General features: G+C 44.2%; 1 protein-coding gene across 1 annotated transcript; it reads left to right on the top strand.

The window, feature by feature from the left end:
* Nucleotides 1-1,177: 1,177 nt before the first annotated feature.
* AGTR2 (angiotensin II receptor type 2) lies at nt 1,178-4,601 on the top strand. The gene is made up of 2 exons (XM_053955783.1): nt 1,178-1,329; nt 2,953-4,601. The coding sequence occupies exon 2, from the start codon at nt 3,021-3,023 to the stop codon at nt 4,119-4,121; it is 1,101 nt and encodes a 366-aa protein (XP_053811758.1). The 5' UTR covers nt 1,178-1,329; nt 2,953-3,020; the 3' UTR covers nt 4,122-4,601.
* The last annotated feature ends 13,678 nt before the right edge of the window (nt 4,602-18,279 follow it).

Here is an 18,279-nt window from a genome sequence, read left to right as displayed (position 1 = left end):
CACAGCCTGCTCAGCCCTTGGTTCCCCTGAAGATGCTGTTAAAAGGCTGTTTCCCCCTGTTCCATCTCTCCTCGGGGTCACTCTGGTATCAGCAGAGCTGGCGATGGCTGTTGTCTCTGGTGTGCTGCACAGTCCTGGAGCATGGGCAGGCACTGGGGTTTCCCCAAGCCCCCACAGGTGGATACACCTCACCCCAAGGCTGTGCTGGTGTTCAGAGGATGGGATGAGCTTGGGTCCAGTGCTGGCTGGTGATTGAGAGCCAGGGGCAAAGGGATGTGTCACTGGCAGGGGCTCCAGTGGTTGCTTTCTGTCTGGCACATGAGCCTTGCTGGGGAGCATGGCACACAGTAGATGGGCAGTTGTTGCAGAGATCACACTCAGGCATCAGGGCAAAAGCTTTAAGCCTGTAGGTGCTTCCTTTGCCCCTGTTCTTACCCTCCAGGAGCCCCCTTGGAGCTCTTTCCATGGAGAGGAGGCTGGGGCCAGGCACAGCATGTGATGTAAAGAAGGAGCAGATGTAAAATCTCTGTGTTGTGTGAATGGGAGTTGGCATGAGCTCGTTTTGGTCATGTCCTACCCAGTGCAGCCTCAGAACCAAGCCTGCTCTCAGCCATATCCTGCTGCCTGATCTGTCCTAATTTGTCCTGCTGCCCTCCTCAGTCCCAGCAGAGTGCATGTCTTTGCAAGGAATAGGGCAGTGGCTTTCCCTTTCTAACTGGGAGATGGGATCAGCCCCCTTACACAGGCAATGCTGTTGTGATGTTCCTCCACTTTCTGTCTGTCTGTGTTCATATTACAGTCAATTCTGCCAGGACTAACAGCCTATTTCATCCTCATATGTGTTAGCCAGTGCTAGAACTCCGTGGACTGCATGGGAGCATGGGAGGGCTGCTGCCCTCAGAGATGCACAAATCCTTTCATGGAGGCTCCCACATGTTGTGTGTGCACGTGGAGGGCAGAAAGGGGCTGCATGTGGGTGTAACCTCCTGGCCCAAGAGCTGCAGTAGAAAACCACAGGGATATTTGTGTGAATTTCCTTTTTTTTGCTTGCTTCATTTCCTTTTTTTTTTTTCCTTTTTTTCTAGCTGTCTTGTTGCTCTCTCCTGATTTACTGCATGTGCTCACGTGGCCTTGGAAAGGGGGGTTCTCAAACTGTTTTGCTTCCAAAAGGAAAAGAAGCTGGCAGGCATTCATATTTCAGTTCTCAAGTTATGTAGGTTAAAGTCTCCCAGCGGGAAAGGGGAAGATATGAGAGAGCAGATTGCTGGTGGCGATACTCACCAGAAGGAAAACAGAAAAAAGGAGCACGGAATTCTGGAGGCTTGAGAGGTAGGTTTTCTATCTGCTGTTAGAACATAATTTCCATTGATTCGGTTCCATTTGTGCTGGAATGTCTTGTGCCTGCAGTGAGAGGAGGAAGGGGCAGCTCAGAGCAGATCCTAAGGCACCACTTGTTCATGACCAGAGGGGGGGAGTGTGTTTGTCAATGAAACCTTGTTCTCCGTCATGCAGTACAAGTGATTATGGTGTGCTCCTTCTGCTAGGAGTCAGGGAGGTATGTAATGCTCTGTGACTAGTTCTGAGATTTCAGCTTCTATATGTTAAAGTGAAGGGCTCAGGATATAAGAGTTAAGGGTGAAATGAGACTTTCAGACCCTCTCTGAATATTTATGTTCCCAAACAAAAAAAGCTTTCATTGGGTTTAGGACCTGTTTGAATACAGAACTTGGGCTTATGTTCAACTATTTGTGGCTTTAAATACCAGAACTCTGCAGAAATTCCCCTGCTGAATTTTCATTGTTGAGATAATATAGTTAAAATTAAATTTTTGTCAGTATATCCAAAGTAGTATATTGCATATTTTGCATTGAGAAAATGATAAGCTGCTGTACATTACACTGTTGATACAGAAAAATATGTTTGAAACGATCAGTTGCCTTCTGTTAAATGAGAGATCATTACCCAAATCTGTTGTCTTGGTGAAAAGTTCTGTTATTTTTAGGGCTCCTTCAGAATTCTTAAATGCCTGACTGGTTCCACAAAAACTTACTTAAAAATTAATTTCCTCTTTCTAGTATGTAAAATAAAATACTTGGGTATGATATCTTCTTCATTGACTTAGAAAGTCTTAAAGTTTGCAAAACGTCCTGCTCAGAGTGCAGACACAAGCTGTTGAAATGTAACAAAGACAGACCTGTCAATTAACTCTCTTATTTTAGCTGTTTTATAGCTACATTTTCCCCTACTGAAATCCAGTTCTTATATTTGTAAATGAATGGCACATAGTACTGTCAAATCCAGTGCCTGCAAGGACTGAGTTTATTGCTTGTGTCTACATTGAAATTATCTCTTTTACTCTTCTGATTAAAGCTGTCATGAGGGAAGGAGATGCAGATATGTGTCAGAAGGACACTGACAGTGAATAACATTTTGCAAAGACCCTTCAGTGTCTTTGTGTCCAGCCCTGTGAACTGGGAAAAAAAAGAAATCACAGCTTGCTTTCCTAATAGTCTTTTTAAATGGCTGCTTTCATGCCTGCCTTTTTATATTATTTTAACTGCTCAGAGTGCTGGAAATAGCATGAGAAAACTGAGAAAAGGATCATGAGGAGCTTCAGCGTGGCCTTTGGGTCACAGAAGTTCCCAAAGTGTCTCCAGCTCCTGAGTCCATAATCCTTCTGCTCTGCTGGCCACAGAAGCACCATTTGTAATCACAGATAAACCCCAGCTGCTCTCTTCTCTGCCAGGCTAATTAAAAAGTGCTGTGACGTCCCTAGGGCTAATTGTGTTCTGTCAGTGGGGTGGAGGTAAGGAGTTCAGCAGGGCTGCCTGGTATTTCAGCACTCAGCTTACTGATATAACTTCAAATGGTTTTTATTTTATTGTGTCTGTGTGATTTTGGAGCTAAGACAGCTGCAGAGTGCATGTCCAACACGTGGTTTCTGATCTGCAGGTGAGTGACAGGAAAGTGCTGCCAGCCCATGAATTTCCTGAAGAAACTCCATTTCCACCAGCACCAACATGCAGAGCAACTACTCCCTGGTTGTCACCACCAGGGAAAGTCTCCAAGTCCTGTCTACAGCACTGACAAACTCATCCCCTCCCTGCCCCCTTACCTCTTCAGATTATCAGTTTTCACTAATTCCAGCCCTCTTCTCTGCGGTTTTTGTTCTCGGCTTGGTTGGCAACAGCGTGGTGGTTGTGGTGCTCTGTCGTCACACTGGCCCCAAGACAGTTGCTAATGTCTACATTTTCAACTTGGCCATGGCAGACCTGCTGTGCCTGGCCACCCTCCCCTTCTGGGCCACCTACTACGCTCAGGGATACAACTGGCTCTTCGGGTCTCTCATGTGCAAGATCTCCAGTTCTGTCCTGTGTCTGAATATGTTTGCAAGTATTTTCTTCATTACGTGCATGAGCGTGGACCGGTACCATGCCATTGTCCATCCCATTCACTCCCAGAGGAGAACTCCACAACAAGCTTATTTTGTAGCATTGGTTGTGTGGGGCCTCGCCTGTTTGTCCTCCCTCCCAACTTTTTATTTCCGAGACACTTACTACGTTGAAAGCTTGGAGGTCAATGCTTGCATTATGGCCTTCCCTTATGAGAGCTATGCAAAATGGTCTGTGGCAACGGCCTTCCTGAAAAACACCCTCGGCTTCTTCATCCCCTTGGCGGTGATCACCACCTGCTACATCTGGATCAGGAGGCACTTGCTTAAAGCACAGCAATTTGGGAAAAGCAGGCAGAAGAGGGACAAAGTCGTGAAGCTGGTGGCTGCTGTTGTCATGGCCTTCCTGATTTCCTGGCTGCCATTCCACGTTTTAACGTTTTTGAATGCTTTGGCTCACATGGACATCATCGACAGCTGTGAGGTGGTGGGGCTCATCGACGCGGCGCTGCCCTTCGGCATCTGCATGGCCTTTGCCAACAGCTGCACCAACCCCCTGCTGTACTGCTTCATTGGCAACCAGTTCCAGGAGAAGCTGCACCGCCTGTTCAAGAGAAGAGTTCACCAGTTCAGCAGCCACCGGGAGAGCTCCTCTGCCAGGAAGGGCAGCTGCTTCAGAGAGGCCGAAACCCCTGTGGGCAAAGAAGGGGAACCTGAGTCTTTCCTGTAGTCACCCGGGCATGATGTGGGGTGATGTCAGTGCAGCTGGATGTCCCTGCAGTGGTGACATTCCTTTCTCCTCTTCCCTTTGTTTTGTGACCATTTGTTCACCAGCTGTTTGAAGGAGAATCTGGATTTGTCATACATGGGGATTTATTCCTCCTCCCTTTTCACAACAAGAACTCAAGTTTTACACAGAGGGAAGGTTCTGACAAATAACTATATTGACGACATTTAAATATCAGCTTTTTGTATGGCTGAGATCAGGCAAGTGTTATGTGTAACACGAGAAGTCTAAATATACTGAAGGACCATTACACCACAGCTACAATTGCACAGGTGCCGAGTATTATACCCTAAACTGATTTTCTGAAAGAGATTCTCAGTAGAGAATGTGTAAATAAAGCAGTGCAGATACTTCTGTACCGACCTGTAAGAAAATATTTTCACATTTATTTTGTATATTTTAATTTTTTTTTTAAATAAATGGCTTGAGATGTGTGTAAAATGCATCAAATATACTTCCAGCTTGCTTCAGCCTGGGATCCTGAGAATGTGTAGAGACATGGTTCTGCAGACTACTGAAGGTAGGAGGGTATTCTTGTGGGAAAGTAAAATCACAAAGTGCACATTTTTGTACCTTTCTCATAGCAGCTAACATGTCCATAGGTCAGATGGTCCTTCCTTTGATTCAGGGTGGTCATTTGCGACAAAAATGCTGCAGGAAGTGAACATGCATTGTCCCACTACTACGTGGGCATGCTGAGCCCCACGCACTGTCCAGCAGCCTTCGTGGCAAGGACTTGCTGATTGTGTGGACCTTTTGCATTTTAAATGTCAATTACTAATGTGAATTTGGAGTACTATATACAGAAATCCTGAGTGACACTCTCTTGTCACCCAGAAGCCAAACCATGGTGTGAATTTACTCATTTTGACTAAAAGAATGAATGAGGAAAAAAAGTATTTGGGAAATCCTGATTCTATTTTGAGGTTGCTTTAGATGTTTATTTGAAATTTTATTTTGCTGGAGAGGTACAGGTCCTCTTGGACCCTTTGATAGGGGGGTCTGTTATAGCACCTTTTACCATTGCCTGCAGGTTTTCCCCAGGGTGAGTGACCAAAGATCATTAGTCTCAGGGGATTGTCTCTGATATCAGAGTTACTCTTGAGGCTTGCATTCACAGTTTTGATCCTGGGGTCAAGCTGGCCTCCCTGGAAGTCCCAGCTGGCTGGAAGCCCTGGGAACCTGGTGCAGGGTCACTTCTCTGGTAGGTAGAGGTTAAATTTCTTCACTGGATTAGACAAGAAATGTGTGGGTCTCAGAGTGATGTGAGATGAAAAGTTTGTGCAGAACTTGGCAGAACAGGGCCTGACCATAAGTAACCCTCTCTCCCTGTCCTGCTCTGGTGTTCTCTAGTGGGGTACGTGGCTGGAGAGATGCTTATCCCTGAAAGTGGCAGAGCTATCAATGCAGCTCCCCTGGAATGTTTTTGTTGAAAATGTTCCGAGCAGCTAATCCTGTCTGGGGTGTTGGGTATTTCTGGAAGGACAAACTGTTAATTGCTTAGCAATGAGGACAGCAATGCAGTTGTGCTACAGCAAAACAAACCAGCACACTTAGAAAATCACCAGGTGTTCAAGGCGGCAAGCTCAGAGAGATAATAAGAGGTTGTGGAAGCTTTTTACTTTTGCTGCAATACAGGTCAGTAATGAACACAAGTGGGACATTAATTGACATCTTTGGAGGCTCAAATCAAAAGCTAACCTGCACCATCTGACCTCCTGTGCTACAGCTGTGCCTGTCCTGAGAGGAGGACAGGCTGCACGTTCTCTGCATGTCAGGTTGGACCTCCTAAAAAACAACAGTGTTTTACAAGGATTGTGCCTTTTCCCTGGTGTGCAGACTTATGCTGATAGGGAAATACTACAGGAATCTGAAATCCAGTTGCATTTACAGCTGTGAGAGGCTGGAGAAAATGAGAATAAAGCTTTCCTGAGGAGAGAACAGCAATGCAGCATCTCCTACTGTTGTGGGACAAACTCATGGTTGGCTGCTGGAGGGCAGGGATTGATGACCACCTGCAGGGGCTGAGACAGCTGCACCCAGTCACTCTCCTAGAAACAGGAGAACAAAAAATGAGTATTAAATGTGAGGTGAACTGAGAGGGGAGAAAAATTCTTTCTTTCAAAATGCGGTTTCAGAAGAAGTCTACCCTGAAGGTCATATTCTGCAAGAGTGACAAACTTAGTGACCCCAGTGTGACATTTTTGTTTGCTAGATCTGCCTTGTACCTCTAATAGGTCATGAATTTGAGCAGTGCGGTTAAACAAACATCCCAAAAATTCTGTCTTGAGAGGGGGGGAAACAAGGGAGGTTCTGTATCAAGGATTTTGCTTTATTTTTAGAGCAAACTGATTAATGTTGAGCTCTAAGAATTTCTTCCATCATACTCCAGTTCTTATGAGATTTTTGAGGGACTTTAAAAATAAAATGTATGTGTGGGAGGGGTTTCACAGTTTCCACATGTTCTGTTTATTTTTTTGTGGTTTTCAGCAAAAGAATGTGGACAGAAATTTAAGCAGTTTTTTTCCCCTTGCAATTTAGAAGTGTCTTTTTTCCTTTCAAGAGAAAATTTGGCTGATATTTGAAAATTATTCTGATGGTTGTGCAGGGCTGCAGCCTCTGTCAATCAGACCCCAATAGCTCCAAGGTCCTTTGCAAGCCCTGTGTTTCCTTAGGGTCTCCTAGAAAATGCAAACCCCTCTCCAAGGCAGGAGTCCTGCAGCCCTTTCATGGAGTGTGCAAGCCTGGGACCTGCTCAGGTCAGCCTGGCCATCCCACAGCACCCACCTGGACTTTGGGACACTAGAGCCACTCACAGTTTTGGCAGGGACTTTGGGAGAGTGTGTGGTCACTTTGGGTTACCCACCCTGCAAGTGCAGAAAGATGAATTTATGAGCAACCACTGGGTTTTGGCTCTGCTGTAGTGCAGCAGCATCAGTGGAGAGGAGAGCCTGCTGTGGAAGGAGTGTTTTTTGATGTATCATATAGAAATTCTGATGGGTTTGGAAAGGGAATTGTTCTGGGGCACTTCTGGACCTGTCAGACTGTCTTTCCCCAAAGAGAGATGGAAGGGATGGTTTCCTACATGGGTCAGTCTGTCTCTGATGTATTTGCTCAGCAAAACCTGTTTGTGGCTTCCTTTTTTAGCTCTAGTTGATTGCTTAGACCACTTTGAGCATCCTGTGTGTGTATCCCTGAGCTGACTGGACTACACAGCTTAATGTACTCAGCAGAGAAAGCCACTGGCTTTTTTATTAGGAGCTAGCGCTGGGTGGTGAGCTAAATGTTTTGTTTATGTAAGATATACAATAAGAAATGTTTGGTACAGCATGTTCTCCCTGAGGAGTCAACATGGCCTGAATCTTGTGCTGGCACCCACTCAGCACAAGAGTTCTGGGAGTTCCTGCCCGATTCTGAGCAGGAATATCATCTTGCCACTCTGCAGCTGACTGCCACAACTTGGCTTCCCTTCACATCTCCCCTTGCCCTGGCTGAATGTTGAGGAGATGCCAGGGAGCAAGTGAACTGCTCATGTTCCCCCATGAAAATGAGGCCTTTTGGATATTCTGAGTGGTCCTGGCAGGAGTGCAGGAAACCTGAAACGTGGGGATTGAGGTGGTCTGGAAGCCTTTGCTCCAAGCTGGCAGCCTTGCTGATCTCATCTGAAATCTCCTTCCCATGGAGGAGAACGGCTGCTGCTTTTGGGAAGGGCTGCTCCATTCCGCAAGGTCCTGGGATGTGCTTTGCTCACATCTGCCTGCTGCAGGATCCAGCTGGGTGCAACAGAGAGGAGCTTGTTCCTGTGTTCCTGGCTCTGCCAGGAAGGGTTTGAGTCTCCCATGGCCTTGTCCTAACAGATACCTGTCTAGAGAAGGAGCCCAGGCTGCTGTCTGCAACATCCCATTTCCTCTGGTTTGGGGGCAGTGGTCATCCCATTGCTATGGCTGTGGCAGAGCATCCAGTGAGGCACCTGTCTGAGAGAGGATGCTGCCTCCTGTTTGTCAGCTTTCATTAGAACCAAAATGGGAAAGAAAAAACAGTAATAAAAATGGGTAAAAATTGAGATATTTCATTGAAAACAGTAGCGTTCTGGAATAGAGTGTCCCAGGATAGGGAGCAAGCCAACCTCTCTCATTGCCTCTTTGAAATGTTTACTTTCCACTTCCTCTTCAGCTGAGGCAGAGCCTGGATTTGACACTGTAAGCTCCAGACAGAACTCAGTTAATCCTCAAAGCACTTCACAGGGGCAAAGCAGAGGGACATGGAAGCGGATGAGCATCACGACATTAATTTCCCTGCCATGAGGTACATCTGAACTTGCCCCCATCCCCTTCTGACAGCCAGTAGCAATTTGGAGTAAGCAAACATAAAATCACAAAGCTCTGCTTCATCCCTGTAAGACAAGCAGTTATGGGAAGCCAGGATCTGCTGTGATTTTTGGCTTCTAGTATTGTAAATTTAAATTAGAAAATCAACAACTGCAATAGTGCAAATGTGACTTATCTGACACAGCTGTCAATTCTACACAACAGACACCTAAAATGGAACAGAGACAAGGCTGTCTCTAGAAATCACACTTAACTTGCAACAACTGTAGGAAACATTTCTAACAAGAAGGGAAATGGTAAAATCATTAAATGCATTTAGACAGAGATGTAATGGATATATGGGATACAATTACTCTTGAACGATGCGTGGGAGAGCTTGTATGCAATGGAATAAAAAGATGCCACATTCATATAATATACCCATGAGGCTACAGAACCAGCATTTAATTATTACTGTTTAAACTTGGGTTATACTGTGTGTTCTGCATTCCATGGTGATGCCTCTGAGGTTGTGCTCTGAATCTGTCTGCCCACACATATTGCAGTTCATTCATTGTGGAGGAAGTACATGCACGTAGGGCTGTTTGCTGTGCTGGAGGCACAGGACTGAACTCTGGAGTAACTTTTCTGTGCCTTAAACTCGGCCCTTTGTGCCCTCAGCCATCCCAGCTCCAGGCACTCTGGGATGCCCCACTAGCCAGGGTGCAGTGCCATACCCAAAGCACAGCCTCCTCCAACAAGCACAGCAAAAAAACATCTGCAGGAGCAGTCAGGACAGCATCCAAACACGAGCTCTTTCGCAACAGCAGGAAAGTGAACATGATGGATACAGCGTGTGCTAGGCACGCAGATGTGTCATGGCAGGGTGGAAAATATGTAGCAAGCACCCAGTCTCTGGAGAAAATGGAGCACTCCAAGAGGTGATGTTTGTGTGACATGTAAGTATTTAAGGTCTTCACTTGCAGGGGAGCATGGTAAGTTTTCTCAGCAGATGCTGAGCAGCATCACTTTGTGGTTTTTGACTTGCTCTGGTGAGTGCTTTGAGGAATTTTGCACACAGTGAATCAAATTGTATGATGCTCACGTGCTCCATCTCACCCTGCAAACACCTCCAGTAATCACAGCCAGGTTTCTTCCAAGGGAGGGACTCTGCAATTTGTCTCTCTATATATATCTCTACTGTGGTGGTTATGAATCCCTTTTTATCATAAAGTGCTGAGTGTCCTTGTTTACTGTATTAGCTGTCTGCTGTCAGTAATGCTGCTCAGCATTTCAGTGGTTGGGAAATTCTGAAAGGCTGTTAGATAAGTACAGTGTACAGAATTTGTTCTTCAAAGTGATTGTGCTCCTTTGCAAGAGGATTCCTCCATGTGCCTTCAGTGTGCAGTAAAAACGTTTGACAAAGGTCTGCTTAAGAATGTACTTCTAGACCAAGACAGACTTCATAATGTAATCAACATGTTTAATAGTGAAAAGATTAATTTTTCTTTTAAATCTGTGCTAGTAGACTGCTGTAGCTCAGTATATATGGGCTTTTACTAGGGAAATTATACAACCCAAGGGAGTTGTTTTCAAGGATGTGTCTAAGTAAAAAAGACTTTATAGTATGATACTAAATACTCTGTATTAACTGGGTAAAGCCCTGTAGACTTCATTGGCACTCAGCCTGGGATTTGACAGTCTTTCATCTGATTTTTATGTTGATCTTCCTTCCCTGCAGGAATGCAAAGAGACTTTTCTTTCACCCACTGGAAAACCCAAAAAAGAAATTACCAATAGGAGTCAGGAATGTTTATTCCTTCAGCTCTGAGTCACACATGAATCTGAACTATGACTGAACAAGCTGCTTTTCTAGCTATTTTTATTCTGATGTTTGATACTTTGCAGGTAACTTTAGGATGAATGAGGAACACAAACAGGTAATGAAAGCAAAAAGTTCTTAATGTTGGGGTACCCTGTAGCTAATTCAGCTGCAGTAGTACCCAGAGCAGTCTTCATGCTGAAGGCAGGAGCAGATTTTATCCATTCCCAAGTTGGGTGGGAAATGATGTACTTGATTGCAAAGACAGCACTTGGGTTAAGCAAGACTCTTGTAAGGCATGCCATCAAAAAAAAAATCCACCTTTTAAAAAATGTCAGAGATTCATGTGGAATGAACAGGGTGGATTCAGCACGAGGGTCTGTTGAAAGCCTCTGAATAATTACTGAGGAATGTTCACAGGTTTTCCTTGGGTGGCCAGGCAGGTGACAGTGCCGAGGACTTGTTGCGACACCGGTAACATGTGGCCCGGCCCGGTGAGCCGAGTTAGACATGGTTGGAGACAAAGAATTGAGAGGTTGATCCCAGAGCTCCCTCCTACTGTGGATCCTGTCATGAGTCTTTGATATGTTCATGATCCCACCTGTCCTATAATCTTTGTTGTAACATTACTGCAGGTGTGCAGAAGTGTTCAGACCAGCCGAACTCATAAGAAAGGAGGGCAATGCTGGCAGTTGACACCTAAAGCTGTCACACAGAGCATTTCTTTTGGCCTTGCTTCCTTTCTGTCTCGGACCAAATATTTCATGACAATATAGAGGAAATCTCTTCACTGGGGTCTTAAACCTTTCCCGTTACTTGTTTGAGAAGAAAAATACTCCTAAGGAGCAGAGGCATCAAGTCAGAGGCAGAGCAGCACAGCAGGGATAGACAGCCTCGTGCTCCTTTTCATGTGGTGACCAAAAGAAGTCACTACTTTCCTTTTCATGGGGATGTCCAGAGAACTCCCCAGATAAGCAGCCTTACATAAATCACCCTTTGCTGGCTCACATTTAGTAGCTCTACAGGCTCCAGTCTTCATTCTTTGCCTAGCAAGAAGCATTTACCTGCTCTGTAAACAAATTATCCCATTTCAACTGATAGAGGAAGTCACTGCTCAGCCACACCATGGCAAAACATATTTTATTTCCTCGTGTGATCTCACCTAATCACCCATACTGCTACAAGCATTTCTTTAGCACAAAGCTTATCCTGCAGAAGCACAGTGATTTTGCAATGAAGTGATTGTGCTTTTGGTGGTTGAGAAATTCTGAGAGGCAAATTAAGAACCCCTTTCCTGAGGCCATTTTGCCAGAGTGCTGTCTTGCTGTAGGCAATGCTCAGTTCCTTGTTAGTCTCTTCAAGAAAGCTAAATGCTCCAATTAAACAATTATGCTGGTCTTTGCATTAGAAACCTCAATCCCATCCGTGAATCTCTTAAATGCTCCGTGATTCACCAGAGTTTTCTGCTTTTACAGACCACTCAGAAAGAGCACACACTGTTGGAGTGCAAGAGCTTTGTTCAGAGCAGGGGAGGTGAAGCTGTGACTGCTATTTTGGATCTCACCTGACAAAACCTAAGCTGAGTAGAAAAGTAATTATTTTATCTTCACATCCTCTTCCCCTCTGTATGCTCTTGCATCTGTGAGTTGGATGATAGTTGGTACTATGTGTACCTCCTACGAAGTTGTGTGGATAAAACATTGCTCGAGGCTTAGGCTGCAAGCCAGGTTACAGAGAATCAGTTCTGTATTCTGAGCTATAGTGAATGCATTCTGGTTAGGAAACAATGAGCAGTTTTGCAATATTTGTCATAAAATCCTTCTGAACAAAATTCTTTACATTTGCCTAATGTTTTTTACTTTTGGTTAAGTAGTTAGGTGATATAATGATGTATCAGACCTTCTCTGAAAGAAGAAAGAGGCCACCTAGTGCTGAATTACAGACTGCTGTAGAAGACTATCTGCTTGGAAGGTATGAAAACAACTTCGATGCAATAATAATACTTTTTGTGGAAGGTTTTTTTTTTTTAAAAAAAACAGATTGTTAGACATTAAGAATCAGATCTCAATTAGCCATACTTTAAAAATTCAGTGTGTCACTTTTACAGGTGGATCCACTGCTTGTCATAAAAACTGAATCGTTCAGCTCCTGGAAATTCAGTGTGGCACTGAGAAAACAGCCCCACTGGTAATTAACCTGACACATTTGTGAACCCCCTACTGCCCCACAGAACTCTGTCCCAGCTGAGCAAGGAGTTCATGGATGTTGACTGCTGGTACACCACAGAAAATCCCTGTGGGCTGCAGAGATACCACTGGCACTGCAGGATCTCTGGTTTGCTTTATATTCAGTGTTGAAAAAGGTACCCCCCAGTTTGTTATAAATCTGAATTATTTGCTGGCATTGCTCCTCTTTCTGCATTGACTTTTATGAGAGCATGGGGTATGTTTGGAGGAGGGTCTAAACTGATGGGGTTTTGACCTAAGGTCTCTCTGTTGTTTTCTGGAGATACCAGGCTTTTCATGCATTGTCTGCAGGAGGAAATGTTCTCCTAGGAGACTGTGCTTATCATACTTGGATAACTAAGGTAGATGGCACGAATAATCCCCCAAGGCATGTATCAGGCATCTCTGTTAAATACTGGTATTGCATGCTCAATTGCATGTTCAATCAGAGTTCCAGTGACACCCGTTGCTTTCAAAGGTGAACCTGCTGCACAGAGTTCAGGGTAAGAGGTAAATCCCTGTTTTTATCTGACATGAGTAATCTACAGAACATGAAACAATTTCCTTGAGAGGAGAAATATCACTTTTCCATTTCCTCTTCTGAGCCACAGTGCTGCCCAAAAAAGATGGCTGAAACAAAGTTCTTAAATTTTAGATTTGTCATATTTTGGTACTTAGTTTCACTCATCAGTCACTGAGGGCTGGAACCTTCTGTAAGTTTAGTACTTTCCAGATTAGGTCCCAAGTATCTTCTTTGAAACATCCAGAAATGGAGGTGCCCAATATCAATGTCTCTGTGCACTCCTGCCTGCATCAGTTTATGCAAGCAACATCATGAAAATACTACAAATATTCACTATGCACACCAATGCTTTAGTAATTTCTGCAAGCACAGGGGACAGTCCCCATGATGGGACTGCACATGGCATCAGTGAATGCCCTGGTGACATGGAATTCCTGTAGGTCAGTTTAATTTGTTGTGTAGCTGTAATAAGAATGGAGTTCTGTTGTACAAGGCTTCTCAAAAAAAAATTTACATAGAAGTAAAGGGTAAGTCAGAAGATAAGGTAAGATTACATGTAAGATTACATATTGATGAGATCAGCTTTTTTCTGTGTTTGAGGCATTTTGCTGCAGGCATAAATTGTTGTGTACCAGATTAGATGGGGATAGCAATATAGAAGCAAAAACAGTAATACTTTTTAAAAGTTGCATAACTTCAGAGAAAAAGCTATATTTAGAGAACTCATTGTGACAAAATCCACAAACATGGATATGATTTTATTCCTAAGTGATTATTTATTATGTTTGGAAAGTGTGGCAGTTTCAAGTGACAATTCAGCTCTTTTACGTATTTCAGTAGAAGCTCTAACTCAGTCTGGCATCTATGTGGATAATAAATTCCAGAGCAAAACAGTTAGATTACAGCAAATGAAAACCAAAGTTAGTCAAAAGTTAATAGGGACAGAAGTCCTTGGAGCTGGGTTTTAATGCCTCCCAGTTATCTGGCCCATAACATCAAGTCTGTCCCAGGTGTGCTCTTGGATACATGTTCTGCTCTTGAAGAGGAGAGTTCACATAGGCTAGTGGGAGCTTAAGGATTTCACTATGTCTGTCTAATATCTGAAATTCCAAGATTTTAAGATAAGAGGGATGTTTATAGTGTTTATAATTGACTACTCTTATCTCCTGCACAGTCATACTTCAGCCAGGTTGGTTTTTTCCTAACTATTTGGATATAGGAATCCTAAAAAAAGAGAAATCCTATGAAAGTGCAAGACCGAGAGAGTACTACAAGGCTGTTTTTTAATAATTATTCTTTGTAGAAGTAGTCCACTGATCTGCAGGGATCATGGGCAGGAGATGCCAAACCACAGAGCTGTGCTTTCCGTCAGACTGGAAGACCATGACGTACGTGGTGGAAGGTGATTTGAACATGCTGCAAACAAAAGGGCATGTGACACAATCTGCGCACACAAACTCACACACTCTTAAGTCAGAAGGTGTCAAAGGCACCACTGCTGATCCTTCTACGTCTGCACAGCGCTGCCTCCACCCATGAGGCACTGATACCAGTATCATTTACAAACCAGTTGGGTTGATCATGGAGAAGAAAAATATTCGCTACATGGAGGTCAATATACTTCAGGTAAACAAATGGTTTGCTGCTGATGGTCTTTATCTGTTAGGAAATCTTGCTGGAGGTTTGTCACCTTTGAAGGGAGCAGCAGACTTTATCTTCGTGTCCCCTTCCAAAACACAGTCCAGGAAGAATGCACCATAATCAGAGTCTACAAATGGTGTGTTTGGCACTGCAATGAGCTGTCCCTCCTCTGGGGACCCTTTGGGCTGCAACTGGGCAGTGCCAGCTCTCTTTCCTATACATATGGTCCCAAGAAGCAAATTTGCCATGTCTGTCTCTGGTACCTTTACAAAAGCTGTCCTTTTTCCTATCTGAAGCAAAGTAATTACTTGAGTAAATAAATACCATGTGGTAGATTTATTAGCAGCTCTAATTTCTGCCTGCAGAATCCTCCAGTGTTTTCTGTCTTGTGCAACTGAGGAAATGTTCATAAACCCCTTAGATACAAGAACTGAAGGAATGCTCTAGAGCTTTTCTGATAAGGTTCAAAATTCCCTGGTACTAATGTCTTAACTTTCCAAAACTGAAGAAATAATATAGATAAAAATTGCACGTAAAAGGAACACACACAGACAAAAATGGCATGTTTCAGCCAAGAGGGAACATTCTTCTGTAAGATTCTGTTTAACACCATACTATCAGATATTTTTTGCTATTTGCAACATAAAGTAAAGCTAATATTGAGAAATCTGATGGTGCCCATTAGTATCATACACTGCAATAACTCCTGATGGAAGACAGAAGTAGCCAAATCTTCTTTGCATTCTCTTTTCTCCCTTTTGTTTTTGTGCAGCCTACCAAAGCTGCCAGGTCAGCGCTTCAGATCTGAACCTGTTTGTCCTTGTTGGTTCTACTCCTCTTTTTTTAAGCTTACCTTTTCTGTTTTGCAAATCTCTGGCCATCTCTACTCATGCATCTTCCTACTTGGTTCACAGCAATTACAGAGCTTTAGTACTGCATTCCTCAGACCTGAATTTAGATTTTCTGTCTGATTTTACTTGTCTTTTGTCTCCTGTGGCATGGTTACTTTCTTTTTCCTGGCTTTGCTTGGTTTCAGTAGAACCTTTACTTTTGTTTTCCTTCTGACTAAAACCATGTTTCACTGAGTGATTTTAACTTTCAATGCAACAAGTTGCATATGGTCAGACTTGAGAGTTGGTTGTTTACAGTGAGTTTCTTCCAAATTTGTTAACCTTGGCCTCTTCCTTCCCTCAAACCCCACCCCACAGGTGATGAGAGCAGTGCTGGGATGGCACATGTACCTGTTACAGAGAATAATACAGGAGCCCTGCCTTGTACTCCTTTAAATAAAAACCACATCACTTCCTTCAGTTGCTGGACTTTGCCACTTGATTTTACAAAGTGGGGAACTGTGGCTTCTTCCTTTCCTTCAGCTTCTTCTTCCATTTCAGCTTCAGAAAATGAAGTTCCAAGCAGTTGGAATGCTTGGTAATACCAGTAAAGCCCGTAAATCTTCTTTGAGAAGAAAGGGTGTGGTGGGCTGCCAAGGCACCTCTGGCCTCCAGCATCAAACACTCTTTCTCCAACATTCAACATGTAGAGAAAGGCCTTCTAAAACAAAATATTTGCAGTTAGATTTTTCTAATTTTTTAGCAAATATATTTCTTTATGGCCCTGAGAAAAATCCAAGGAAATCAAGAAATCAACCATCCAGTAGTTACGCCTGTTTCTAAATTTGTCCCAGGCTCTGTACTGGAGAAGAAGACACCTCCCCAGAGGATCTTTCTTTAGTTCATCCTAATTGTCTTTCTGTGTTTTGGTTTTTTTCCTTGATCACTGCCTGATGTAGGAAATATAGTGGTATTTGTCCAAGATTTTTGATCTAATAGCTTTCTACGGGTCAGCTCTTTTTTTTTTTTTTTTTTTTTAATAGCCTTCTAAACTTCTTCTGTGAGTCATAAAAAGCAACTATTTGAGTAGGTGTAACTGTGAATGTTCCTCTGGGTCTCTGCACAGACTGCACAGAAAGCTACCCTCAAAAATCATGGCATGAGTAATCTGTGTAGTGCTTCCTAAAGAACTGGTCAGGTATTATTTCAGTGTAATCCTCTAAACTTTTTGTTGCGGGTCTTAATCCTCCAAACAGGTATTTCTGTAATTCTCAGTTATGTGCCTTGGGACACCATCAACAAAGTCAGTGATGTTGCTTCCTCTTCTTTCTCCCACTAGGCAGCAGGTCAGAGGTTTTACTGTTGTTTTGTGGATGGGACAGGAGCTTGCTGGGAGCACATGAGGGGTGAGGGGAAAGGCTGCTCTTGTATTTACCTTTGAATGGAGGGAGGGAGGGAGAGGGGCTGCTCAGTGTTTGTTTTCATTCTGGCAACCAAAGCATTCCTGTTTTCCTTCCAATTTCTTGGAAGCTTTATCTCATTTGCTCACAAAACTCTCCTATTGAGCAACAATTTTGTTCCTCCTCTGGAGCAGGACTACCTTGGGAAGGTCCAGCTGGAGCACAGTAGGCAAGGAATTACAAACCAAACATCTGCCACAGGCTGTTCCCTGCTGGAGAGGGTGACCCTCTGCAGCCAGGCTGTGGCATCGTGCTGAGCTGGCAGGTCTCCAGCACCACTTGAGCTGGTGCTGGGAAATCAGGCACCATTCTGGTCAGATTCCAGACCAGCCCCAGATGAGTGGGAACATTTCTTCCTAACTACATCCATGTAGGAGTCAAAGAAGCTCCTAGGGGTGTTAATCAGTTGGTCAGTTTGAGGGGAGAAGCCTTTGAGGGAAGGACTTTCCTACACAGGAGGAAAGTTGTCTGCATTCTTCTCACTGCAGTGGGGAGTGCCTCTGCCTTGGCACTCTGGGAACTCACTGTGCCAAACTGTACCACGGGCTCAAGACTTCAAATGCAGCCTGTGTGGGTGGGCTCCAGCCTGGTGGAGGCAGGCTGTGGGGGTTTAATTTTCCTGAAATGCAGGGCCATGGGGGAATCTTAACAGGGGGTGAATATGGTGGGATAGGGGCCTGGAAGAAGGAGGAAGTCTCAGTCTTGCCCTTACTTTCTACTACTGCAGGAACATCTCTATCTTATGGTGAAGTCCTCATCACTTTTCTCCACCCTTTCAGTGAGGTCAGTGGAGCTAAGGAATGTGTACATGAATTTTGGGAGGGAGAAAATCACCCCTCTCCCACACACAAGTACAGCCCTTAGAGCCTACACTGTCCTAAGACTTAATTGCACCCTATGGTATGATAATTTAACAAAAGATTAGGTAGTTTCTTGTGTTCTTGGTACTCCTCCCCAGTCTGTCTGTGTCTGCTATCAGCTTCTGAGAGGCTGCCTGAAGTTCAGCTTTGTGTTCCAGGGCTGTGGAGTCCATAGTCATTCCCCTAGTATGTAGTCTTGGTGTTTTTAGCACTGGTGTGATCCTCCAGGAGCTGTCAGGGAGCAAGCTGGCAGCTGCTCAGGCTTTGCTTTCAGACAGTGCTCTGCAAACACAGGCCAGCACCCCACAGGTGACTGGGTATCTGCCCCCAAATTCCAGGCCAGATTGGCTGGTGGGAGAGGGAAGAAGGAAGGTTAAGGGGTTGTAGATTTTTGGTTGTATGATGAACCTCTGCCTCTTTCTTCATTGCACTC

The sequence above is a fragment of the Vidua chalybeata genome, chromosome 14 (genome assembly GCF_026979565.1).
Source record: "Vidua chalybeata isolate OUT-0048 chromosome 14, bVidCha1 merged haplotype, whole genome shotgun sequence".
In the NCBI taxonomy this organism is placed as follows: domain Eukaryota; kingdom Metazoa; phylum Chordata; class Aves; order Passeriformes; family Viduidae; genus Vidua; species Vidua chalybeata.
Note: the sequence above shows the minus strand (reverse complement) of the source record. Positions and strands in the feature narration are given on the sequence as shown.